Source organism: Carassius gibelio, chromosome B16 (assembly GCF_023724105.1).
Source record: "Carassius gibelio isolate Cgi1373 ecotype wild population from Czech Republic chromosome B16, carGib1.2-hapl.c, whole genome shotgun sequence".
Lineage (NCBI taxonomy): Eukaryota > Metazoa > Chordata > Actinopteri > Cypriniformes > Cyprinidae > Carassius > Carassius gibelio.
In genome coordinates this window covers 11,977,315-12,004,237 of record NC_068411.1, presented here as the reverse complement: position 1 = coordinate 12,004,237, position 26,923 = coordinate 11,977,315, and the positions used below count along the sequence as shown (strand labels likewise).

At 36.2% G+C, this 26,923-nt stretch overlaps 1 protein-coding gene across 2 annotated transcripts; it reads left to right on the top strand.

The window, feature by feature from the left end:
* Positions 1 to 141: 141 nt before the first annotated feature.
* Positions 142 to 26,923, top strand: pip5k1ab (phosphatidylinositol-4-phosphate 5-kinase, type I, alpha, b). 2 transcript variants are annotated; one of them, XM_052577699.1, is made up of 17 exons: positions 142 to 424; positions 11,171 to 11,212; positions 13,548 to 13,582; positions 14,714 to 14,794; positions 17,332 to 17,462; positions 17,718 to 17,835; positions 18,693 to 18,845; positions 18,989 to 19,288; positions 19,818 to 20,041; positions 20,209 to 20,292; positions 20,372 to 20,420; positions 20,508 to 20,589; positions 21,679 to 21,840; positions 22,058 to 22,193; positions 22,281 to 22,343; positions 22,871 to 22,958; positions 23,069 to 26,923. In XM_052577699.1, exons 1-17 carry the CDS (start codon positions 379 to 381, stop codon positions 23,069 to 23,071), a joined length of 1,797 nt encoding a protein of 598 aa, XP_052433659.1. In that variant the 5' UTR covers positions 142 to 378; the 3' UTR covers positions 23,072 to 26,923. The 2 variants fall into 2 exon arrangements, with proteins under 2 accessions (XP_052433659.1, XP_052433660.1); XM_052577700.1 differs by lacking the exon at positions 11,171 to 11,212 and having other exon boundaries at positions 146 to 424.

The window sequence follows — 26,923 nt, the reverse complement described above, 5'->3', positions numbered from 1 at the left end:
ACCTGTCCAAGATGTTATCTGTTCTGTGAACACTTGTTATTTTTAGCCCTGTACATAAAGGCTTGGCGAATTTGTTTCACAAACCCATCGGACGTCCACTAGACGAGACTGCCGTCAGTATCTATATAGAGCTATATAAAGCGCGGATATTATATTGTATTCATTTGAATTATTAATTATAAGTTGGATACATTTGATGTTCGTATAAAATATCGAATGACAGATTGTTTAGATAGTTGTCACAAACTCTTTTTGTAGTATTATTAGTCACAGTTTCAGTAAAGGGTACCAGCAGAGAGTCAGACCGAGCGGAACCGGGCACAACTCTGTCTGTCTGCTTCCGGTCAGACAGATCGGGTCCAGACAGTAAACCCCAACATGGCGTCCGCCGGTCCACCCGACACGGGCTCGTCTGCCCCTCCAGGTAAATGAACTGTAAACCATCGTGGTTCTGTAGGGATATGGACGCGTGTGTGTGTTTTCGTGTTAATCTGTTGGCATGGATCCACAGTTTTTACCAGCACTGGATTGATTCAGTGTGTTTACTGGCTTCAATCAAGCCTTTTGTTCTACAACGACAAAAAAACATATAATCTAGTATAGATGGTAGTTTGTAAATATAACGTATATGTAATGTATTAGATACGTGTTTGCGTGATGTATTGAATTAGTTGATCTATGATGTGAAGGTTTTCCTGAAATAATCCAGATCGATGATGTGGATCTGTGGCTAACGTGCTAAAAGCTAACGTAACTAGCCCAGACATATCAAACAAATAACAGAGCTAATATTTAAATAAATTTAAAAAAACCTACATTAACAATACAATTCGGTTAAAAATAATTTCGGTTGTTTTCTTTTACACTGGTTTGTTTTGGATTTAAATGAGCCATTCTCTGTAACGTAAGTTACATTTCTCCCCGTTGTCGAGTTTCAACAACTGCACAACACGCTAATTTCTTATTTAGATTTAAAAAAAAATTTTTATTACATATTTGTTTTTAAATAAGAGTTGATAGCGTTTGGTCAGTTGTATCCAAACTGTTCACATATCTTTATTTAGCATGGTAGCATTATATTTTCCTTTTTGTAAATGTCATGAGAATTTACATGATATGTGGAATATTAACACCTTTCTCTAAGACAAAAACAAAACGACATTTAAATCGTTTTAATATTATACAAGTAGCTCAATGCTAGTTAAATACCCAGGTTTGCATCAGTTTGCTAGTACCTTCCACAGTCGCACCCATAATTATTGAGTAAGGGACAATACATTTTTCTTAAAAAAGATGTGTAGCACAAACACTTATTTGGAGTTGAAAGTTATTTAGTCACTTGGTGCTGATTAAATATGTAATCTTAATAATTATTACACTCACTGTGTTTGAGTGCTAATCTGTTTCAACAGTTTGTAAGAAAACTCATGACAAAGTCGTAATGCATTCATCCCTTTGACACTTGAAACTGTTTCTGTTTGTGCGTTAGCTAATTGGTTATTTGGATGTAAATGGCATTAACAGTGCTTGTCCTGAGCGTGGTTATTCTCTTCGACTCTCTGTCTGTCTTCATTGACCGCTGATTAAAAATAACATCCCTTGGGAAATGAAGGGGAGATTGACTTCACTTGTATGAGCTGCTGAAGTCATTATGTGGTCATTATTTGGGTGGTTTTGTCTGTTAGTTCAGAATATCATGGTATTTTGTGTTGGTAACCCACATTAGGACATAGTTAGCACTCTACTGGAAGTATTTTTAGTGCTCTCAGAGACACGCAAACTGTCTAGATGATGGCCCGGGCTGTTCTTCTGCTCTAAATATAAATGTGAAAATGGAACAAAAACCAGCTCAGATGAAATGGGACAGACTGGTGAACATCTAAAATCCCATCTCACAAGCATCTTGCTGCAATTCATGACCTCAAATGTGTGTGTTGTTTTTGTGTTTGCAGGAGATTTGTTCCCTACCACTCTTGAGAGATCGTGAATCTCTTAAAGGGGTCATATGATGTTGCTAAAAAGAACATTATTTTGTGTATTTGTTATAAAGAAATGTGTTTATGTAATAAATGTTGACATGTCGGGCGTGTTAGAACAAGCCATTTTAGGAGGGTGTGGTTGACTTAACTCTTATAAAAAAATAACTCTTTGGGTTTGAGACTTTAGTCTTTGCAACTTTACAGATCTTTTTTATGCACCAAGAGCTTATAACACCAAAAAGAGAGGAAAAATTGAAATCGCATCATACGACCCCTTTAAGCTTGGCCTAAATATAGACTAGCTCAAAAGATGAGCCATGTGTCCTCTCATAGTGGTCATTACACTTGCTTCATGGTTTAAGGATGTAATGCAAAACAGAACCAGTCAATTGTTTAAAAAAATTGTGTTAAAGAAGGAAATTATACATTTATATTTGCTTTAATGTTGTGAGATGCCATTTTAAATTTTTGGTTTTGGTGTAATTCATGTGTCATTACTATGAGACATTTCCTCTGAGAAAACATTCATCTGTTTGTGTGGTCCATACACTTATTCATCCGCGCTTGCACTAAACTATCCATATACGCATTCTATCCATGTACCCATTCATCAATCCACATATCCGAACCCTATCCCATATCCCACCCTTCCATCCTTCTATCCATCCATCCAGTACTCATTCATCCATCTGTCCATCTTCCCATTCTTCCATCTTTTTACCCATCTGCCCATCCAACAGACCAGTGTTAATTTCGTTGACTAAATATTTTCGTCATTATTTTCGTCACGAATATATTTTTGCCGACGAAAACGAAACGAAAACTAAAATAGAAGGCACTGATGGAGACTAAAACTATGACTAAATTGATTGACATTATCGTCAACGAATAAAGGACGAGACGAAAATAGACTGTGACGAAAATCAAATCAGCAGACGGGAGAGATGCGAGGAATGAGCAAAAGAACCGGCAAAACAGAACAGACTGCATGAGAGAAGAGAACCAATCAGAGCCTGACTTATTGAGACGTGAAGCGAAGGTTTTCAGTTTTTATGAGCTCCCGGGAAGTCGGCATTCGAAGAGGTGATAGGGACTTTAAGCAACAGCCTCTGGTGGAACGGCAACGCCATTCTGGCGTTGTATGGGCTAGGTGCACAAGATGGCGCCGGTGAGCTTCAGCGACGCGAGGGTGTGCGTACTTATTTCCGGTCTTGCGACGCTCGCATTGACTGTAAGGGAAACTTACATACGAAACTTGGCTAGATGTATATAATTAAAGATTTTCAAATTTAACAGCCGATAGTGGTATATCAAAAACATGGGGAAACATCCTCCCTATATTTTGCGTACCTCTGTGTGGAAATTCATCAAGATACAACGCGGAGATTGCTTTATTCTTCTGTTGATTATGTGGATCAGCATCAGGTCAGGTCCACAGGGATTTCTTCTTTCAAACACAAACCTCTCAAATATGCAATACTTTTCATTTTCGAAGAGCTGGTTTTGTTCTGTTAAGTAAGATAAATGTTTCTGACTGTCAAACAAGACGCACAGAGATTTCTGATAAAGCGTTTTATTAACTTTATTTGATATAATTTATAACTAACTGTACAATTAAACGTAATATAATTATGGTAGGTTTGCCTTAAATAAAAGATCGCTGTTTGCATTCATGTGTGTTTTTATCTGTTTATTTGTTTTGTGAAAGATCTGCAGCATAAATCATTATCTGTCTACGAGTAGCCATTGTTATTGTTTTGCATTAATTATCAGATTAAACAGATATTAAAATTAGTCACGTATTTTTTACTGTGTAAAATAATCTTGTGAAAATAACGATGAAACAGACTGATGTATGTGTACAATTGAGAAATGGATACTTCTGAAGATAAATCGCAGCCCACGTCTCACGAGGTAAATATTTAATATAAAAAATAATAATAACAATGCAAACATCTTCGAGAAATAAGTAATTTGTACATTTACATATTTGGTAAGATAAAATACATTATATAGCTGTGTATACACACCATGAGTTCAACTTTCATTTCGTGAACAGTAGTGAACATTAGTGTATTTAATTCATTCACCGGACCGAAACATACAGGTTTCAAATCCACTGACTCAGTTAACATTTGTAGTATAGTGATAATAGCAGTGTATATCTTATTTGCATATGAAGTGATATTATAAATCCTGTAAACATATAGAAGGTAATATTTGGACTTCTCTGGTTCTCTGCACTGACTTTAAACACAACCGGAAATACCTACGCACACACTCGCAAGACCGGAAATCCAAGATGGCGGAGATATGCAACTAGCCCATTGCGCCTGCGCGAATTTAACTGCTACTTTGTGACGTTCTAATTTAACGGTCTACTACGGGAGAACAGCTGATTTGCCGGAGTCGCTACAACGTGAGAGGTTAGGTAAATAAATGTTATGTTTTTAGACTTATTTACATCATACAATATTAAAAACTCCTCTTCTGACAAAAGATTGTCATTTAACGCCAAAAGCAATCTTTCTCTTGCTTTTTTAAATTATATATTTTTTTGGATCTCAATAAATTAATTAATGCTGCGTTGCGCTGTTCTGTTTTACCGTTGCTTAGTGACTTTTACGTTCTTGGCTACAGCGGTGTGACGGCAAACTTCCAGTCGCTGTAGCCGTTCCATTCGCAGCTGTTGCTTAAAGTCCCTACTGTCTAAAAGAGCGACAAAATGTCCACAGCTCACTTCACGTTTGACGACGAACAAAACAAAGTGTAAAGCACGCAGAGCGCTCATTCGTGGCAAGAACACAACCAATTTGAAAAGACATTTACAGACGAGCCACCCGGACATTTTCTCAAATGTAATTTTACAACGATGTTCTTTTGTTTATTGAGCTAAGCAAAATTGGAATAGTGCAGTGCGTAGATGTTGTAGCATTAAATATTACGAACTGAAAAGTACTGTAAAATAGCCCCTTCTTCAAATTAGATGCGAGCACAATACTAATACGTAATATCATGATAAATACATTTGATTAATACTAATGTTTAGTATATTTTATAATGTTCTACTTGTTGACAATATCACAAATATTTCTATATTAGTCATGTGAAACATGAATGTTCACATCCTATCATTATACATACAAATCTAGCAATATTGTAGTATTTAAAACATACAATATTGCTAGCCAAATGAATACCTTATAAAATCTTGTTACTTTTTTTATCCACCTAGCTGCCAACTTATTAAATATTTACTTTAAATGTATGCACTTATTGTTCAGCTCAGCTGTAAGCTTTAAGGTCCTGGACCTAACGTTATTTTTCTTTTATTGATGGTCAATTGGCAGCTAGTTATTGTTTACATTATCATGACAGTGTTTGTTGCTGCATAAAAGCTTTTGAATCGAAATAAAGACACAGTTGTGTTGAAATAAAGTTGAATTTGTGTTTTATATATTTTGGTATATAGTTATATATTATATAGTTTGTTTCCTATACCAGCTGTAAAAAATTGTCTAGTAAATCTGTTATTGATTTTAGTCTTATTTTAGTCGACTAAAATACCAAGCAATTTTAGTCGACTAAAATACCAAGCAATTTTAGTCGACTAAAATAAGACTAAAATTAAAACAAATCAGATGACTAAAACTTGACTAAAACTAAAAAGAATTATAGTCAAAAGACTAAGACTAAAACTAAATTAAAATTTCGTGTCAAAATTAACACTGCAACAGACAAACCAACACACACTCATCCAAACAAACAAGTTAAACAACCCAACAGCCACACACCCAGATATAGACTCACCCATTAAAAAAAAAAAAACATTCATCCGAACACCCACCTATCCAGACAAGCAAAACTCTCACTCATCCAAACAAACACTCATTTACACAAACAACAAATGGCCACTAAAAGAAACACCCATCCACAACAAACAAGAAGCACCCAACCAAACAAACAAACACCCATCCAGAAAAACAACAAAAACTCACCCATCCAAACAAACAACAAACACTCATCCAAACAAACACCCACTCAACCAAACAAACATACATCCACCTACCCAGACAAGCAACAAACAATCGCCCTGCCAAACAAACATTCACCCATCCAGACAACAAACACCCATCTAAACAATAGGGCTGGGTATCGATTTAGATGTTCCGATTCGATTTCGATTTACAAGCTCTCGATTCGATTCTGGATTTTTAAAATATATTTTTTATTAGATTCTGTGAATATATTTTTTATACAAATGCTATTGAAAAAAAGAACAATAAATATCAGTTTACAAATGGTGAATTTATAAAAGAAATTAAGAGCACAGGCCTTTTTTTAAACCCTTTTTATAGGTTAAATTTAATTTAATTTCAGTAAACTATTTAATTTATCCTAATCAATTGAAAAACCTTTTATTTTTTGGCAAACAAAGTGCTGCACAACAGAGGTTTACGGTTAAAATTAAAAAGAAAACAAATGTGATTATTCCTTTAAAAATAATAATTAATATTTATTAGTAGCAGTAGCAGCATTATTGTCACATTGAGTCTTAAGACTCAAGATATATTTACAAGATACAAGATATATATAAGATATATTTTTGACAGTTTCTTCACGTGAAACTAAACTTTTATTTTGATGTTTTGCCGTGAAGAACTTGCAGCCGCTGTTTATGTGATATGATGGTAGTTTTGTCAAATTAAACAATAAAATGCTAATTAAGTCACTTTCAGAGCAGCTGTGGATGAAATTAGTGTATTCATATTATCATAGTGAGATGACAAAGGATGAAAACAGTGCGTTGCACAATCCGCTATTCATTCTTTCATTGTATAAATTATGGCACCTTTACGCGTGATGTCAAATGCATCCACAGATTTGTAGCATTACTATAGAATTTAACCTGAGCATTGCAAATTGCGCTTTGTTCTTGGTTCTTGTTAACAGTATCTCCGCCATGACTCCGCCAAGCACTGAATGAGTGACAGGTTTTCTGTTGTAACATTGCGTAAAGTAAATAAGAGGGTGACATCTAGTGTAGAAGACTAATGAAAAGATTCACATTAATCAGAGCTTCTTTTACATTTTTGCTGAAATAAAAAAAAAAGATTGATACACGGCTTTTGAGAATCGACGTCATTTAAAAAAACTTTTGTCCAGCCCTACTAAACAAACAACAAACGCCCACCCATCCAACCAAACAACCAGCACTCACCTATAGAAACAAACACCCATCCAAACAACAAACAAACATCCAAACGCACAACAATCACCCACCCAAACAACCACCCAATCTGACAAACAACAAGCACCCAAACAAACAAACAACAAGCACCTATCCATTTTGTCCTCAGGTGTGCATGAGGATTCTCTGCTAAAACTTTACAGCCTTCAGTAAACGAGCACAAAAATTCTGACTAAAATATACATTTTGCTGAAATATTTTTAGTTGGACGATAAATGTGACATGTAGAATATTAAACCTGGAAGTAAGTCGATTATTATGATAGCACTGAATGTAAAGTGGCTGTGATGGGGTAATCAAAATAGCTTAATAACTCGTTTTTATTCATTTGTGTAAAAATTTAAAAGTGGGGATGCTGTCAAAAATAAATAAATATATTTTATTAATTAACTTCTATTAACTTAATTAAATCCACAGTTGATGTGACCACTCTATACGTTAAAGCTTTCGTCCAAGGTGCACTTGCACGTTGTTTTTCACATAGCTTTGCAAGTAGGCTTATTGAAGTGTCTTGGAGACAGTAGCTGCGTTTACATGGATACTACTAATCTGATCATAAGCAAAATCAGAATAGAATAGTCACATGTAAACACGTCAATCGGATTGAATTGGCCAGATCCGACAAAAATTTTGATCGGATTGTAAGGGGTGGTTTATTCTTTTTGTAACCGAGTGAGAGGACATGTAAACACTTAATCGGATTGTAAACCGAAACTGGAAAGTACTGCGCATGCGCAGTGACGCAGAAATAGCGTAATGACGTATGACGGAATGAGCTGTTCTTCCTGTTGAATAAAGTGTCATAAATAAGTGTCCTGTCATTATAAAACTCCCCTTTCACTCAGCGGATGTGAAGTGGAACAGGACCACGTTCCACCAGTCCCCTTTAAAACTCTCATCTAAAGTGAAGTGAAAAGTGAAGTGACATTCAGCCAAGTATGGTGACCCATACTCAGAATTTGTGCTCTGCATTTAACCCATCCGAAATGCACACACACAGAGCAGTGAACACACACACACACACTGTGAGCACACACCCGGAGCAGTGGGCAGCCATTTATGCTGGGGGTTCGATGCCTTGCTCAAGGGCACCTAAGTCATGGTATTGAAGGTGGAGAGAGAGCTGTTCATGCACTCCCCCACCCACAATTCCGTCCGGCCCGAGACTAGAACTCACAACCCTTCGATTGGGAGTCCAACCCTCTAACCATTAGGCCACGACTTCCCCATCTACAGATGAGTTTAGTTTTGGGTGCGGGAAGGGGCACTTTTACACCTTTTTTTATTTATTTTTTATGTAACGTTAAGCAACACAACAGTTCATGTGCTGGTCGTCGCCTAATTAGGACCCAAAGTAGATAAATATCACGTGTGCTTTTTAAAACAGTATGCAACAGCAGCGGGGAACTCTGTACATTCATGCAGTGATCGCATTTCGAAAGAGTAAATCCGATCAGAAGCTTGTGACCTGTAAACGCGCATATCAACCCGATCACTTTATTCAGCATTCATGTAAACACCACGTTCAGATTCGTCAATCGGAATGAATTAGTTCCGATGGAAGCAAAAAGTGTCCATGTTAACGCACCTAGTGGCACAGTTCTTCTGGATTGAGACTTCTGTCTCAGTTTGTTCTGTTTCTTCATGTTTTTACAGAGAGACTGATGATGGTGAGCAGGGCTGCATGATATTGGGAAAAAATGACATTGCGATATTTTATTTTTCTGCGATATATATTGCGATATGAAATCTAATCACATTTTTTCTTACAAACAAAAATGGGGTTAGCACACTTACATTCTCATTTTAAATGATTTAAACATCGACCCCATTGTGTCAAGTGATTAATATGCGCGAGGGAGAGAGAGCAAGACAGCGCTCGTGTTGTTTGAAGACGGTGAGCGTGCGGCTGGGGCTCGCTCGCTCGCTCGCGTTCTCTCTCTCTCGCTCGCGTTCTCTCTCTCTCGTGCACGCGCTCTCTCTCTCTCTCTCTCTCTCTCTCTCTCTCTTGCGCTCTCTATCTCTCTGCCCTGTTAAACTGACAGGACTTAAAAACTATGATGGTTAAACTGTGCAATTAATCCGCGAACCACATTCGTCAAGGGCCGGGGAGCAGCTGGCCCGTACAGTTAATGAATAACGGATCAACTACGATAGCCTACATCGCACATCCTGCGCTGTGACTATCGTGGATTCGTACATCGCAATATCGATGCTTAAACGACACATCGTGCAGCCCTAATGGTGAGAAAAGATCTCTGTGTGGAGCACTGGTTGCTGTCAGACTCCTTGTGCAAACAAAAATCTCACTGGATACAATTAATGGCAAAAATATTGTTGATATTTACTGATATTTACTACTGTCACTTTGTTGGTGAAAAGTCTTCTGCACAGTACTGTCTGTATATATATCGGTACGGTATATCGGTTCGGTACGGTTCGGTTCGGTTCGTTTTAGATACAGCAAAAAGAAAAAATTGGCAGATAAATTTACTTGATTTTAAAAAATGTGGTATTTATTAAAACTAACAAAGTATGTTTTATTTTTATTTTTTTTACATTGAACAATGATGGAGCTATTCTTTACCCATCTTCTATGGTGTTTTCTTAGCAGCATACCGTATAAAACAAAAACAGCTCCTTATATTAAAAAAAATAAAAATGTTATATTGTTGTAGTAGTTATGAACAAATACAAAGATGTAACTTTTCATATGGAACTCTATAACTCTTTATATTGAGTGTGTTTTTACTCAATTGTTTCTCTATAGGGCTTATGTTTTTTGGAACAAAGCAGGATGTACGGTCTGGCTGAAATGGGCTCGTGAAGGAATATTGTAACGGGGCTCAATTACATTAAGCATGTTCTTAAAACCTGCGTTTTCCACTACAGAGTAAGGAGCTCGCTCACTCAGTACGCGCTGAAGGTTCTTTCACACAGGGCGCTGTATGCACGGCGCTGGACCCTGGGCTCAGCGTTGCCCTTCGGATACAACGCGATTGCTCTGCACTATGCCAAGAGCAAAGTAGGTGGAGTTTTCAAAACTGCCCATGCATATGTTCTATTTATAACAGTTCTTCTATTTAATAACGTGCAGGCCTGTTAATTGTACCACTGCTCAGAAAATTCCGACACAGTACAGTACTAGTCCATTTTGATTTCCGTGCTTGTTTGGATGCCCCGATCGATTGGTAAAGTGCACCCAAACACCAGACCTGTTGGTTATTGGAGGATCTTCTATTTCTGGTCTGTTAAACGCATTGGCCATTTTGCAACGAGCCTTCAGCGCGTACTAAGTGAGCGAACGCCTGACTAAGTAGCCTAACATAAACATATAAGTTGGTGTTTTTTTTTCTTCTTCGGGGGTGTCGGGGCGTTGCCTGTTACGTCGTTTGGGTTATTGGGCTACCTTGTTGAACGCATATCATTATATTTCAAATTTTTTTTTTTTTTTCCAAATATAATTAATTAGTCCAACGAACCGTTCGGTACATAATGCGTACCGAACCGAAAGCCTCGTACCGAACGGTTCAATACGAATACGCGTATCGTTACACCCTTAATATATATATATATATATATATATATATATTAAATTCCGATTTTTTTTAAATACAAATACAAAAATACAGAGAAATTAATTTTTGCCCATATTGCCTAGCCCTAAAAAATTCCCATCCAAACAATTATCAAATACTCGCCCATTAAAACAATCAAGAAAAACCCATCCAAACAAGCAACGAATGCCCATCCATCTGTCCAAACAAACAAACCCTCAATCAAACAACAAGCACTCACACTCACCCATCCAAAACAACTAATACCCATCCAAATGAACACCCTTCCAGCTTCTCAACCACTCAAAGAGATAATTTTAGCACACACTGGTCTAAGTGCTGACAGTTTCGTCCCAATTAAAATAACTGTTTCACCCCTACAGATCTAAGGACTCCATTTTGGAGGCTGCTGGCCTCTCAGAGAGGTATATGCATGGCTCTATTGTGCTGTTTGATTGAGAGACTCTGAGTAACAATTAACCACAATGGCTTGTCTCTTGCATGGTCTCGTTTGCAGTGGCGAGTTAAGCTTGTTGACTGGGGGAAGTGAAAGCTGTAACTGTGACTCTATTCGTGTTATTGAGGCAGATGGGAATAGGAACTGATATTTCAGACTGATGATGAAATGGTCCAGCAATCTGTGGGAACAAGTAAATGTATAACGGTTCCTGGACATTATAAGGCTTTACATAGGCAAAGTACATGACTTTCAGAAGTGACAACCAAATTCAAATAAGGTAGCGAATCCCTATTTAATCGTTTTGTGCATGTACCGAACAAAACTCACTCTTGAGATTGCGATGATTAACTAAATAATAATTGAAATTATTTGGGGTTAAATTTGATTGTCAGTTCACCTTTTTGTGCTTAATCCTATTCTGTACACACATACACAGTTCAGTAATTTATGGGCATGGCATTCGGATTCTGCAACCAGATTCACTCCCAGAAAATGTATTTACAGAAATTCTGCATGGTGTACAGAACTGAAATCAACGGCGTAAAAGCATAAGTGGATTCAAGAAATTACAAGATAGGAGGTTTGTCTTTACTCTGTGTTGCCAGATCTTGCTTTTAAAAATGGAAAATAAGTCACTGTAGCATTACTTTTGTCAAAAATAGCAGATACCAAACTCACAAGACTGCATTACTTTGATTAATATGGTGTTGATTATTAATATTTGAAAATGTAATTTTGGGGATTCATTCTCCTATTTAAATGCAGTTGTCATTCCTGAAACTGTACACTGTGTACTTGGCCATATTGTAGCTACCGGTTTTTATGCTAATTGGTCTGCGTCATGGTGAGATGGCAAGGTAAGCAGTTAAATGCTGTCTCTTTTGAACATATCTCATGTTGTTCAACCTTGACATGACGTGTCAATATCGCAAGTCCTTTCATGTGTCTTGATCTGCTAGCCATTGAAATAATCTTTATCTGTCCTCACTCAAACTTAAAAGATCCATTGCTATTGCAAGAATTTGGTTGTCTGGGAAAGCATGTTAAAATGGGTGAGTTACCATCCATGCGTTCTTTATGCCGTTACGTAAACTTATCAGCAACGACAAATATGTCGCATCTGTACCAAAGAGATGATCATGATACCACAGAAATGTTTCTCCACCCAAGATGAAAGTGGTGCCAGTAGTCATCATGAGGCAAAGAGCTTTGACTGATAACATGATAAAACAACAATTTCTGACTTGTCCAGGTGCAGCCTATTTGTTGTAATCCTAATTTTGACAAATGGGTCAATAAAACCGTGCTAACTTTTTGTCCTTGCCCGGTGCGTCTCAGTCTGTTTGTTTTGACAATAGGCAGTGTTGTATAACTTCTGTCTCACCTGAAGACATGTGATCATTCAGAATCAAATGCGAAACAGCTTTGCCATTATAAAAATATGAATTTGAGTCCTCTGGGTGTTTAAGACTGTCCTGTGTTGTTTATTGAATGAAGCGTCCACAAAGCATCTGCTGTGACAGTCTGTTAAACGTCTCGCACCCCTGGTGTCATGACAGATTTTGCCCCCTGTGACCTTGTCCGGTTGTAACAACTTTACCTTTTTTTTTCTAGTGGAGAAGAGATTCAATTTTGAATGTGAGACCGGAGGCGTTTTCGAGTATTTAGTGTTTCAGGATGTACAAAGCTACACACACTATTCATTTATAAGTTTGGGGTTGACAAGATTTTTTTGTCTAGCGTGAAATTATTTGATCTGTAAAACAGTGCTGTAAAAACAATAATGTTGTGAAATATTACAATTCAAAATAAGTTTTAAGTCTTTATTTGTCACATGATCCTTCAGAGATCACACTGATTTGGCACTCAAGGAACAATTCCTATTATTATTATTATTATTAATGTTGAAAACATTTAGCGAATCATGATTCCTGAATTCATGATCTTTTTTTCAGGATTTGTTGATAAATGTGGACTTGTTCTAAAGAACTGCCTATATTTCAAATAAAAAAAATTTAAATCATCAAAAATGTCTTTGCTGTCACTTTTGACAAATTTATTGCATCTTTCATTTGACTTCAAACTTTTGAATAATAGTGTATAATTAAAAGTGACTAATAGATAGCTAACCTAAATGACAAATGGACTAATCAATATGAAAATATCCAGTAAAAAAAGACTGGCTTCAGGTAGGAGAAGAGAAGCAGCAGTAATTGTGAAGTTCATATTATATTTTTTTTTCCATTCCCAACTGTGAAAATTGATTTTTGTTTTCTTTCTCTCTCCCTTTAACTTTAAAGGGTCCAGCGAAGTTCGAAAGATGACCATGACGGAGGTAAGACTGATCTCCTGTTAGACTACACAAAACCAGTTTGTGTAATTCACAGAGCTTATTTCTTAATAGCTATTTAAATTCTAAATGTGGTTAATGCAGTTTTGTTCATTTCGTCACATTATTTTTTTCCATTAAATCATGTTACTGTTTTTATTTATTTATTTATTTATTATAGCTTTACTGGCTTTATTTGTGTCAGAATGACTTAACTAGAAGGGAAGCACATATTCAAAATGCATACACAAACAATGTAGACATCAGAACTTACACCTGATAAGTGGAATAGTTAATCAGGATTCTTTTGTAGATTCATCAAAATAACTTATTATGATTTGTTCTGGAATTATACCCAATATTACACTGTTTGCATAATGACAATTCAGTAGCAAGATTATATAAATATATATTTTTTTAAGTAGTCGTTTGTAGCAACAGTCTTTTTGTTAATTCATCATTAGTGTTCATTTTTGCCAGTTTAGTGACCATTTTTTAAGTGAAAAGGCATTTGATGCCCTGCTGTATAGTAAACCCAGTGTTCTCTTAATGGTTAACATTTGGCTTAAGTCATGAATTTATGCACAATATAGCACCGGCTCTTACTTTATCCCAAAACAGATGTCAGGTTCTCACTGGTTTCTGTACTTAGGGTTTCCGTGCTTCATGCAAACATTTTAACCTTCCCTTGTTTTCTCATCTCAGTTTCTGCTCTGTTAGACAAGCACTTGTAAAAATCTCAGCTCAGTGTCCACAGTTTCACCGAAGTCTGAGTGTATTTTAGTTGCTGGACATTGGTAGAGGAATGTGAGCATGTGAGCCCTGCAGGCTGAAGTCAGCTTGACCTACTGTTCCTGTGTTGATCAAACAGTCATGTGAGAAGGAACTCGAACAGGGCAAATATTGACATAGACACACACACAGCTCTCATTGTCAACTGAAGATTCACATGTATCATCAAGGCAGTGAGAGGATGAACAGTCTGACAGGAATGTGTGTGACTGTGTTTGACTCAAGGAAACACCTGACAAACAGAAACCTGGACCGCATTAAAGCCTCATGAATCCTTTCTATTAATGTGAAACCAGATGTTTTTTTCCCTCTGTCACTCATTTGTGTCTCTGTCTCTCTACATAGGGGCCGGGATCATCTCAGAGTATGAAGAAGACTATCGGTCACCGAGGAGTTGACCCCAAAGGAGAAACAACTTACAAAAAGGTCAGCTTGCAGAAGGGGTGGGCGCTATACCGGTATGAACATGACCACTGGTATTTGTTCCATGATATGGATTTTGCTATACCGTGGATACCGTTATATATCCATGAATTCAAATTTTGCAGTTATATTGTTTGGTACGCTTTGCAAATTTGTACACAAATGACAATAAAGAGACCAGGCTGAACGTTTTTGTCCTCTGTGTGGAACGCCATACTACACAGGCATTAGTAATCAAACACAGACCATCGTAACAGACCAAACTAATAGAGCGCAAATCCCCTACTCCAGTGGTTCCCAAACTGAGGGATGGTGTACAGTCAGCAGATTATTTAGCAAAATAAACCTCTGCCGGGTTATATAGACTACACTGCATAATTTTCCCACTTATCATTCAGCCACTTGCTTGATAAGTAGTGATGTAACAATTAACCGTGAGCCGGTTGAAAATCGATTCAAATATGTGACGATTCAAATCAGTTGAGATGCTAAATCAAATCACAAGTTAATTATGCGTAGGAGTTTATATGAATGTATACCTGAGGGGAACTTTCTAACTTTCTTTTTTTGTGTCTTTAGAAAAGTTTAGATGTATTTTTTTTTTCATTTAGCCTCTGTATAATGCATATTAAAGTTCATAAGTGCAACGCTGCTTTGTTTACAGCAGAAACCAAGGAAACTCTTTAAGCGCCACCTGCTGGCAGAGAGTGAATCTGCACCTCATTCAGCTCATTCGCTGTTTCATGCAAATATTTTTTATGCATAGTTTCACAAAACTGAAGTCAAACCATTCTGTTTTTGCTTCAAATTATACAATATAATTTAGATTAAAAACTGCTCCTATTACATGTATGCATACATACATATGTATACATATATAGTGTTCCTGTAGCTCAATTGATAGAGCATTGCGCTATAAAGCGCAAGGTTGGGTGTTCGATTCCCCGGGAACACATGATAGGTAAAAATTGATAGCCTGAATGCACTTTAAGTCGCTTTGGATAAAAGCGTCTGCTAAATGCATAAATTTAATTTAATTTAATGTATGCAGCATCTTTGTTTGGATCATGATTAAAATGCAGTATTACCTCTAATTTTAAATGAAAAAGAGCACAGACAAAGCCTTAATTTGTTTAATCGAAGAGTTTTCTTTTATTTGTGTTACTTATTTGATTTGGGGTTTTTCAAATTTCAATTTAGTTTTGTTATTTACATTTACACAATATTAACATTTTGTTATTTAACAGACACTTTTAATACAAATCGTCGTTGTTGGGCGGAATCCTCGCATCTACAAATCCATTATTTTTAAAAACAATGGCACAATAAAAAATCCCTCACTTTGTCTAGCTATATAAGTTTAAAATATTTTGCCTGTAATTATTTTTTTTTTTACTCTTATCGCAATATAATATTGATTGTATATTATACAATATTGCCTGCCCTGGACAGTATAAAATATCATGATATAATAATAATAATAATAATAATGTAATAATGTGTCATCTGATAAGGCAAGAGAAGAAAACTTAAAAAAAAAAAGAGGAACCTGAAAAAAAAGAGGAACAGAACAAAGGGTGGAGGTGGAAAGGAAAAAGAGATATGATGTTCTGAAATGTTGATGTAAAATTTAAATCAGTGATTTTAAGGTTCTTTCTATTTGCCCAATACATTTCCTGGAAAGTTTTTTTTCATAGAGTAGTTTCATGATGTATCCTTATAATAAAGGCATTAGTATCTATTTCCATCTCTTATTTTAACTTTAGTAGCAAGAAATTATTTAAAGTTGAAAAGTTTCATTTCTTTTCATGAACCTACAAAATAATCTAACTTTTTTAAAGAGTTTTTTTTTTAAATGTTGTATTTTGCTGAGCATTTGCATTTCTGTGCATAAATTATACATAAAATGTATATATTTTTTGCTTTTTTTGACTTAGTCTGTAAAACTGAAATGTGTTTTTAGGATTTAAGTTGTTGGATTTAAATCTAATCTAATCTTGACAAACTACATATCATTGGAAATGTCTAAGACTCCCGAATTATATATGAAAACTAATAGATTAATTTATGACGAGAATCTTAAAATCTCAAAATTCATCCTTTAAAACCCATTTTAAAATCAGACATTGCATTTCTATGTAAATGTTACATCAATATCATGTTACAAAAATGTTTCATTCATGAATTATAAAAAAATAAGTTTGGATCATGCACTATAAAGTCTATGTTCAAAAAATGTGAGTGACATTTAAGGGGTTAAATATTTAGAATAAACACACACATTAATTATTGTCAAGAGTGGAAAATATCAAGAACCTTTTTTTAACTATATCTCCCACTCACTAATAATGACACATCCCAGCATTCGTGTTACTGGAAATTACGGTTTTATTATAAAATGCATTATCTTCCCACACCACCTACATAACAGCTCATTTGTAGGTTATTTAAAACAATCATTGTGATGCGGATCTAGTGTTTCCCGTCTGTCCTCTCTGTTAGCACTCATTTCTCACGTGTACTCTTTTATTTGCCTGTAGACGACCTCATCTGCCCTCAAAGGAGCCATCCAGCTGGGCATCACACACACTGTGGGCAGCCTCAGTCAGAAAGCAGAGAGAGATGTTCTCATGCAGGACTTCTATGTAGTAGAGAGCATCTTCTTCCCAAGGTGTGTACGAAAACATATCTCACCTGTGTATATATTTCCCAGAAATACTCAATCGTGTTCTAAGGATATATTTAAATATATTTATGGCCATTCAAATAGATTTAAATTGGTTTGCTGACTGTTGTTAAGTCTATGTGTCTTTAAACGGAGTGAGATTGCAACCATGTCAGTGTCTTTTAACTTTTTTTATATAAATAAGTAAAATTGTAATAATATAGAAACTCATAACCCTGTCTCTGTTTTTTCCCCCTGCAGTGAAGGAAGTAATTTGACCCCAGCGCATCACCATGGTGACTTCAGGTTTAAGACCTACGCCCCCATCGCCTTCCGATATTTCAGAGAGCTCTTTGGCATTCGACCTGACGATTATCTGGTTAGCTGAACCACAAACACACTCGCATCTTGATGTTTCGTATAATAAAGCAGAAAGCCCCAAGAAGCCTTTTTTATAAAATTTTTATAACAGCTATAGTACAATGTGGAGCAGAGTATAAAACCCAATGTAGCTGTTATAAATTCCCTGTAAACCATGACTTCACGGGGGTTATTGCTTTTATAAAATGGTTATTCCATATATGTAGCAAGGTTTCACAAAAAAAAAAAATGTTTTATTATATTAATAAAAACATTATTTTTATGTGTGCCAAAAATATAGTTCCTCAGAAACAGTTGTGGTTTCACAGACAAAGAAAGAAAAGAGGTGTATGTTTGTAGAGTTAATTACAACAGCTTCGAATGCGGCTCAACCAATCAGAATCAAGGACTGGAACTATCGGTTTTATATTGACCCATTAAAAAAAGTTTATATAAAATCTTTACATAAAGATTACGGTATGATGAAATATACATTAAATATTATTTAAATATGTATTGCTGATAGAAAATGATGACGGTTAAATGGATTAATCATTTTTGTGCACTCTCTCTACAAATACATATATCAGCAAGATATTTTTAAAGAAATTAATATTTTTATTTTTATTTTTATTTAAATTAAAGTGCCAGTTAAAAGCCCTGTTTGTGTTCTACACAGAAATTAGCAGCACATCCATTTTCAACTGTGAACATAAGAAATGTTTGTTGAGCATCAAATCAGCATATTAACATGATTTCTGAAGGATCGTGTGACACTCGAGACAAGAAAAAAGTGCAAATGGAACATGTGATTTTATATCTTCATTCTCCTAAGGGACTCCCCTGATGTGTTTTTGTGTTTTTTTCTGTCTGCAGTACTCTCTGTGTAACGATCCTTTGATCGAACTGTCCAACCCTGGAGCGAGTGGATCCATATTTTATGTGACAAGCGATGATGAGTTTATTATTAAAACAGTGCAGCACAAAGAGGCAGAGTTCCTGCAGAAGCTACTGCCCGGGTACTTCATGGTGAGTTTTACTTGAGATACTTCTGTCTAGAATGAGTTCTTTTTCATCTCAATCAGAAACTATTACACTCAAAGTCAAATTGTTGCAACTCAGATTGCTATTACAGAATTTGTTCACCTATTCTCTTCTCCTTCTCTCCTCAGAATCTGAATCAGAACAAGAGAACGCTGCTCCCGAAGTTTTACGGCTTGTATTGCGTGCAGGCCGGTGGAAAGAACATCCGTATCGTTGTGATGAATAACCTGTTGCCCTGCAGTGTGCCTATGCACCTCAAATACGACCTGAAGGGCTCCACCTGCAAGCGGCGTGCCTCCCCTAAAGAGAGAGACAAGAGGGTCCCCACTTTCAAAGATCTGGATTTCATCCAGGATATGCCCGAGGGCATCCAGCTAGAACCAGACAACTACAACGCCCTCTCCAAAACCATCCAGCGGGACTGTTTGGTGAGCATGCATGCTTGTGTTTGAGTGTTATTGCATGCTAGTTTGAAATCCAGAATCCATTATTAGTATGATGTTAATTAGTGTAATGTTTAGTGAATATTCACAATATACCATACTTTTTTTTTTGGTCTATAAAGACTTTGAATATTTATTAAAACAGTAACTGTTATTTGATTGCAGTGATTTGATTGCACTTTATGATTGACCATTAAGAATGCGAAGGATCTCTATTTGTTCTTCATGTATTAAATTGTTTTATTAGTAACATATCAAATTTAAATGTTGCATTTTATTACTGTGTATAGTTTAATTGGGGCATATAAATGAATCATTTAAAACTAGATGTTATTTTTTTAATTCAACATTTTTGAATCTTTCTGGCTGCAGAAGTTTAAAAAGATTCATCCTGTGTCCTTAATTAATAACCATTTAAACCATTTGGGGCAAATGTGTACAAAAATACATATATACATATTGAATTTTGTCAAATGCAAGGTATTTTTTGCTTATCTATCTCTGTACTTGACAGCTGCTGCAGAGCTTTAAGATTATGGACTACAGTCTGTTGGTGGGGATTCATAATGCAGATCAGGCATGTCGTGAGCGAGCAGGGATAGTAGAGTGTGGGGGGTCCGAGGGGGCCGTGACGCCAGACCACCGGAGGCCACAGGCTCAGAAAGCTCTCTACAGCACCGCAATGGAGTCCATACAGGGAGAGGCCAAAGGAAAAGGAGCCCTGGAAACAGAAGACCAGTTAGTCAACATCTTATTTTTCACCCACTTATGTATTTGTTTGATTTTCAATGGAAGCCTGCAGTTCATCTGTATACCTATCCTGTCTGCCCTTGTATGTTTTCTACATTTGGCTGCAGTATATGGTAGTCATATTTAACACATTCAATTTGATGTTCTGTCCGTAGATTGGGAGGAATCCCTGCACGCAACAATAAAGGAGAGAGAATACTTGTTTATATTGGGATCATCGACATATTACAGTCATACAGGTGACTACTCACAGTCAACTGTTGAGTGTTCACGTGTTCGTGACCATCATTAATATCTCTACTTTTGTTCTTCCTTCAGATTTATAAAAAAAATTGAGCATTCCTGGAAGGCCTTGGTTCACGATGGGGTAAAAAGCAAGCATTCGTTTTTTTTTTTTTTTACACTTATTTGCTACTGTATGAGATAAATAGCATTTCTGTCTTTTACGTTGTAGGACACAGTCTCTGTACATCGGCCCGGATTCTACGCTGAGCGATTCCAGCATTTTATGTGCAATACAGTATTTAAGAAAGCATGTAAGTTCATAAAACCTCAGCTTTTCCAGCGAGGGATAGTTCAATTCAGTCATCAATTACACACTCTCATGTTGATCCAAAGACATTCAATCATCTTCCAAACACAAATGAAGATATTTTTGTAACCTGAGAGATCAAAAGAAGAGTCAGAAATTCCACCAAAACATTCAAGCTTCAAAAAGTTCAGAAATACATTCTAAAAGTGATCCATATCCACAATTGTTTTATAAACACTTAACAAAATTATAAACACAAAACTTTTGTTTGTGCCCCCATTTCTCTTGAACTGATGTCAAATATTTAATACTTTTTCTATGTACACAAAAGGCCTATTTCTCTCAAATATTGTTCACAAATCTGTCTAAACCTGTGTTAGTGAGCACTTCTCCTTTGCTGAGATAATCCATCCACCTCACAGGTGTGGCACATCAAGATGCTGATTAGACAGCATGATTAATGCACAGGTGTGCCTTAGGCTGGCCACAATGAAAGGGCTGTCAGTAGATTAAAATTGTTTATCTAATTAATCACAAAAATACATTTGACTTTGAAAATACCCACAAAAGATTAAAGTTATTGTGTTAAATGAGAAAAAAAAATTTGTAACAATTTTATTTGATTAAACACAAAATGTATTACACACAAACAGCCTAACATAAACTATGGAACATTAAAGAAGATAAATTGAGAAACATCTCAGTATTTCTTGTTCATACAATGAAAGTCATTGGTAACCAAAACAGCTTTTAAGTTCCACAAAAGAAAGGTTTGAAATTACATTAGGGTGAGTAAATGATGACAGAATTTAAATTTTCTGGGTGAACTATCCCTTTAATGTTTTTTTTTTTATTTTTAATATTATTATTTACTAAATCTTGTAGCAGGTGGCGGTAAATGTCTTCATTCGATTCGTTCAAATGGCAGGAATGAAGTGAATGGCTCTCTTGGGGCCCAGTGCATTAACTGTGTTCAAATATTTTGATCACGTTATTTTGTCAGAACTAATTATTAAGTTACCACGTTAAACTGATGGGCCTAGTTTTTAAGATTTTTGTGATGTCTACATCCTAACCCTCTGTTCGTTCCCAGTAAAATCATCTCCCTCAAAGAAGAGTCGTAGTGGCTGTTCGAGTGTTGTGAGACGGCTTCCGATGGGAAGCTCTGCTTCTGCTTCTGGTGGACAGACAGTCGCTGATGCCAGACTGGTGTACCGTACTCACCTTAACCAGACCGAAACAGAAGGAGAAAGTGGTGAGGAATGCAACCCAAACGATTTACATCATCCCTGGTTAAAAAAAAACAATAGCTGGGATGCTGCAATAAATCATCCTAACCTTACATCAAATGTTAAACAGCAGACATCACTGTAAAAATTGTTATTTTATTTGATGAGTTGATCAGCTTTTATCGTGCACGTTCTTTGGAGCATAAATCAAGTGGTAACTCCCTGTGTGATTGTTGTTCTCAGGCATGCAGTCGGACAGACCGGACCTGCTTTCACAAACCGATCCTTTGGCTGGAAGCTCCAGTGAGTTTGCTGCAACTAATCTGCCCAGCTCCTTGCCTGGCAGCACAGGGAGGACATCATCTTCCCCTCCTCAAAGGTACCTCCGCACATCATCTTAATCTGTCACTGTTTCTCTGTTTCTGTGTAGTTTATTGCACGTATAATTATGCCGGCTCACTGACAGGTCGGTAGGGGTGGAGGTGCACAAATCTGCAGTCACTGAGCCTGACAACAGCGCCCCTCTCAGGTGAGACTGAACACACACTTCTCATCTCACCACCTCTCATCGAACGTCTAAGAAACATTCTTTTTAAAGAACTTAATACTTTTATTCAGCAAGGATGCATTAAATCGATCATAACTGACAGTAAAAAACTTTTAAAGTGTCTTTAGAATGAATAAAATTAATAATGAATAAAGTAAAAAAAAATCCAAAACCACTTGCACGGTGTGATATATTTCATGCTGTATTTATATTTCATACTTGCGTTATTCCAAAAGTTCCCAAGGATTTGTAAATCATATCAGAATAATTTCAAAAGGAGCATGGAGACTGGAGTAATGCTGAAAATTCAGCTTTGCCATCACAAGAATAAATTGCATTTAAAAATATATTCAAATGTAAAACATGTATGAATATATGAATGTTTTTACTGTGCTTTTGATCAAATAAATTGGAGACTTCTTTCAAAAACATGAAAATTTTACCAATCACAGAACTTGTTTAGGGTGTGTATATAAAGACAAAATGTTAATATGTTCTGTGTTCTTCAGCACTGAAGCCGAATGCTTAGATGAGCAGTTAAGAAACGAAGACGCTGTTTCTCTCGAAGACATCATCCCAGAAACGGACATTTGTTTTGTAAGTTTTAAATGAACAAATTTATATATGTGACTAAAATTATTTCATTCTGATCCCCAAATTTTTGTTTTATTAAAGGCCAAATGCTTTTTTTTATTTTTGTTTTCCAGTAAGAGCAGAGCATTTAAACAAGAGATGGACGCAGAACCTCAGAAGAGATGAGGGGCGCTTCTGAGCGCTGGTATGATGGGGGTTTTCGGAAAGAACTCCAGGGCCTCAGCACATTGAAATATGTTTTAAAAGTGAGTGAGAGACTGAAAGAATGAAGGAAAGCCACTGAGCGAAGAGTTTTAGTGGTTCTTTCTCTTTCTCTTGCACAGGAAATGCTGCTAAAACCAATTTTCACGACAAAATTCTTCGAAAAGTGATGTTAGTATCTCAGTCGCACTCTTTGTTCGCTCTTAAACACTTCAAACAGAGCAAGCAGGATGCACGAACTCTTTAGTTTTCTCTTCCTAGCAAGTGCTGGGAGGAAAAAACATGTTACACAGTTGGCACCAGTTTATAGTATCGTTGGAGGCTATGTTGCATAAATCTCTATTAGCATAGATTTTTATTTATATAGGCCTTTAAACCTTTTGGTTCTCTCTGAACTGGTGTGAGTCGGACTAATGGCTGCTAGCGCTCCAGTACACTTATCTCAAATGGCACTATGCTGTGACGGAGTGTGTGTCAGAGATAAGCAGACAACTTCTATTTCTCAGTGGCTTCTGTATATACATATATGAAGGTTCATTTTTATTTTTTTTTGATCTGATGAGAGCATCTCATTGGTGAGTTTTCCAGCTCTTTCTGTGTTGAAGACAGCATGCGCCCTAAGAGCAACAACAATACAGGGGGGAAAATGACCAAATAGGATTTCCACTTTGTAAAAAGTTAATGCATTTGAATGTTACAGAAAAAATCGCGTTGTATTTTCGAACTATTCCACATTCAGGCTAAGTATTTCATGGTTAGTTGCTTTACGATTGCCTTCTTTGAGGTGCCACTAAGTAGATTTTAGATTTTTCTCTCATTTAATTCAGATGCTTGGTTTGCCTTTGAATCTCTATGCATCTGTCACTTGAATTTAGTTTCCTGCTCCTCCATACTGGACCAATCAGCTCTCAAGGACCTGCTTGCATGCCATATTCTCTCTTTTCACTGCGCATATTGCTGCCATGCCAAGGGTCCCCTAATATTTGTGTGCTGTGTTTGTGTATATAGTTCTGTAAATATTCATTCTGTGTTCCTGTACATTTTAAAATGCTACTAATGTGCTCTTGTGGCACAGCAGCTGTGTCTTTTAACTAACATATTAACGAGTAGTCTGACAGAATGATTGATGTTCCATGACGTCTTCCAATCATCTGCCTTAATGCAAATATTGAGAGCAACGCGTTGGTATTAAAAACTGGATGCAGAAATTATATGGCCTCCAAACACTTGGACCAACATCTAAATGCTTATGAAAAATCATTTCGGATCTACAGATGATTTTGTTACACAATGCATGTTTTCTTTTTATTTACTCCTAAAAACCTAAGCATTTTCAGATATAGTGTTTAGACAAGACTCAAGTGATTTGAATTTAAGTAATATAAACTGAATTTATATTCTTCTAGCTGTTTGTACTGTCGATAAATGCAAAATCTTAAGGTCAGTCATTGCTGATTTCCAAATGACAGTATGTAAATCCTTTATAACCATGTAAATGTTCTTTAATACAGTTGTACTTTTAAACTCACCCTCAGATTAAATACTCTAAGTGAAGAAAGAAAGAAATAGACACTAATGGGCTTTACCAGGGCACATGTGAACACTTTAGTTTATAGAGGAGCTGGAAAGAAAACCTGAAGAGCCTTCGGCTCAATAAAAGCTCTCAAAGAAGCTGCCTTTCTTTTATCACTTCCATTTAGCCCATAGCATTTAACAGAGGAAATGGGGTTTAATGGATCTATCATTTGACAGGCATTACTTACAGTTTCTCTTTGGCCGTTACTCAAACAATAGTCTGAGCCGATGCTTCGGTTACACACAGATCTAAGACTGATATTGCAGTCTTGAAGTATTTAGAATAAAGGGCTGACTGTAGTCTTGAACAGTAGTCTGTGAACTGCATCATGCACATTTGAGACCGATGTAATCTTTTGCAGACCTAAAGAAAATGCAGATAGAATATGCAAAGGAAGTACATTGTCAGTCTTTCACAAGACTGTATTGAAGAACTTTTCTTTACAGCTTCCCAGTGGATGCAGTATTTATGCATAATCAAGGTGTTTTTTTTTTATATTTTCAAAATTTTTGTTAAAAATCAAATTGGTAAAAATGTGCACCTGTGGACAGAAGTCCTAGGGTTTGGGTTAATGGGTATTGTGAAGTAAATTGTATTTTGCCTTGCTCTTTTGGTTTGAAGCATTTCAGCGACTTCAAGTCTTTGTCAGATGTTACACATTAAATCAAGTTACAGAACATTTTGATAATGCACCTTAATGCTGCACAAAGTTTAATCTAGAAAAAAAAAGTATCTACCCCACAGCAAGCTCATATCAGTTAAAAACTAGATCTAAAATTACAGTTTGTAATTTGAAAGTAGATAGGGGTTAAAGCATTTGTATCAATGTCTGTTTTGGCGCTGAATTTAAAATCAAATATGTGCAGTTTGCTATTTTACTGGCTTTATTTTTTGGGTTACGCTGCAGATTTTATACACTATTTCTAAACTTGAACAATTTGTGATCATTTGTGAATGTCAGAAAATACCTATGATAACATTTAACTCCAGAGAGCTATAGTACAGTATGATTTACATTGCCCTGATTAAAATTTTTACGTGTTATAGTCAATTTTTATCCCATCTCTGTTCAAAGTTACTGGGTCTATAATGATGTTACTGTTATAAAACCTTGCACACAATGTTCATATTCATTTCACTCTTCCATGTGGTGCTTTTTATCTGCTCGGTGTAATGGACCTTTTAGATTGGAGCTTCTAAAATGTATAACCCAAAAACTGATCTTTGATCGGCTCTCAGTGGCTTAGTTTCACAGTTGGCTTGGGGTATTTTCTCTAAAGGTTATCTAGTTTCCTTTTTTTCTCTTCACAATTTCGGCTTCACTCTCATTTCTGCTTCCGTGGGGTTATTATTTATTAATTTGTGTTTATGGACTCAAGACACAGCAATCACTGCCTTTCTCTGACCATTATTATGGGTAAGAATGATTTTCAGCTCCTCTAAACCACACTAAGACATCTTAACATCTTGACTTTAACATCCCAAAAGTGGATCTTTTGGTCTAGAAATAATACAAATGTTATAAATATGAAAGTTATATTGTGAATGCAATGTGAGCAGTCAAATAGAGACAGCTGTTTTTCATATGCTTTGTCCAGTGTTTGTATTAATACAGTGAGACAGATATTTGCACAACAGACACGTTAGTTGTGCACAGTGCACACCGGATTAAATGCTGGCAACGTAGTAGACACTAAACAGACAACCAACCTACTGCAATATGAACATTTCTGCCAATGTATTTCAGTTATTTTATTTATTCAGAAATGTCTTTCTCTCCTCTTCTTTTTTACTTTGTGGACCTGTATGGATTTTGAATTCTCTCTATGTACCGTAGATGATTGTATGTATTATGTAATCTGGCAGATAAAGCATTTTTGTATTTTATGTGTTTAGGGTATGTCCATGATAAATATTCAATATAAATCTGTGAAAGCTGTTCCTCGGCTTTTCTACATGTGAATGTCTGGCGGTGTCAGAAACAATGACTGACAACCGTAAGTGCTTCGAGGTCTATATTTTTACCTGGCCTGTAAAAAACGTGTATATAATATGTATATGAGTCACGGAAATGCCTTTTTCTTGTGTGGTGTTTGCAGCCTGTTTCTCCTACCATCTTTCAGTGATGTGGTGACGTTGTTTTTTCACATTGTCTTTCTGATTTAAAAATAATAAAATATTTTCCAAACCA

Bases quoted from the DNA above. Each gene is read 5' to 3' on its own strand.
- pip5k1ab (XM_052577699.1), top strand. From the start codon at position 379: ATGGCGTCCGCCGGTCCACCCGACACGGGCTCGTCTGCCCCTCCAG. The intron at 20,293-20,371 runs GTGACTACTCAC...TTCTTCCTTCAG, and splicing joins GACATATTACAGTCATACAG to ATTTATAAAAAAAATTGAGC. The intron at 21,841-22,057 runs GTGAGGAATGCA...TGTTGTTCTCAG, and splicing joins CGAAACAGAAGGAGAAAGTG to GCATGCAGTCGGACAGACCG.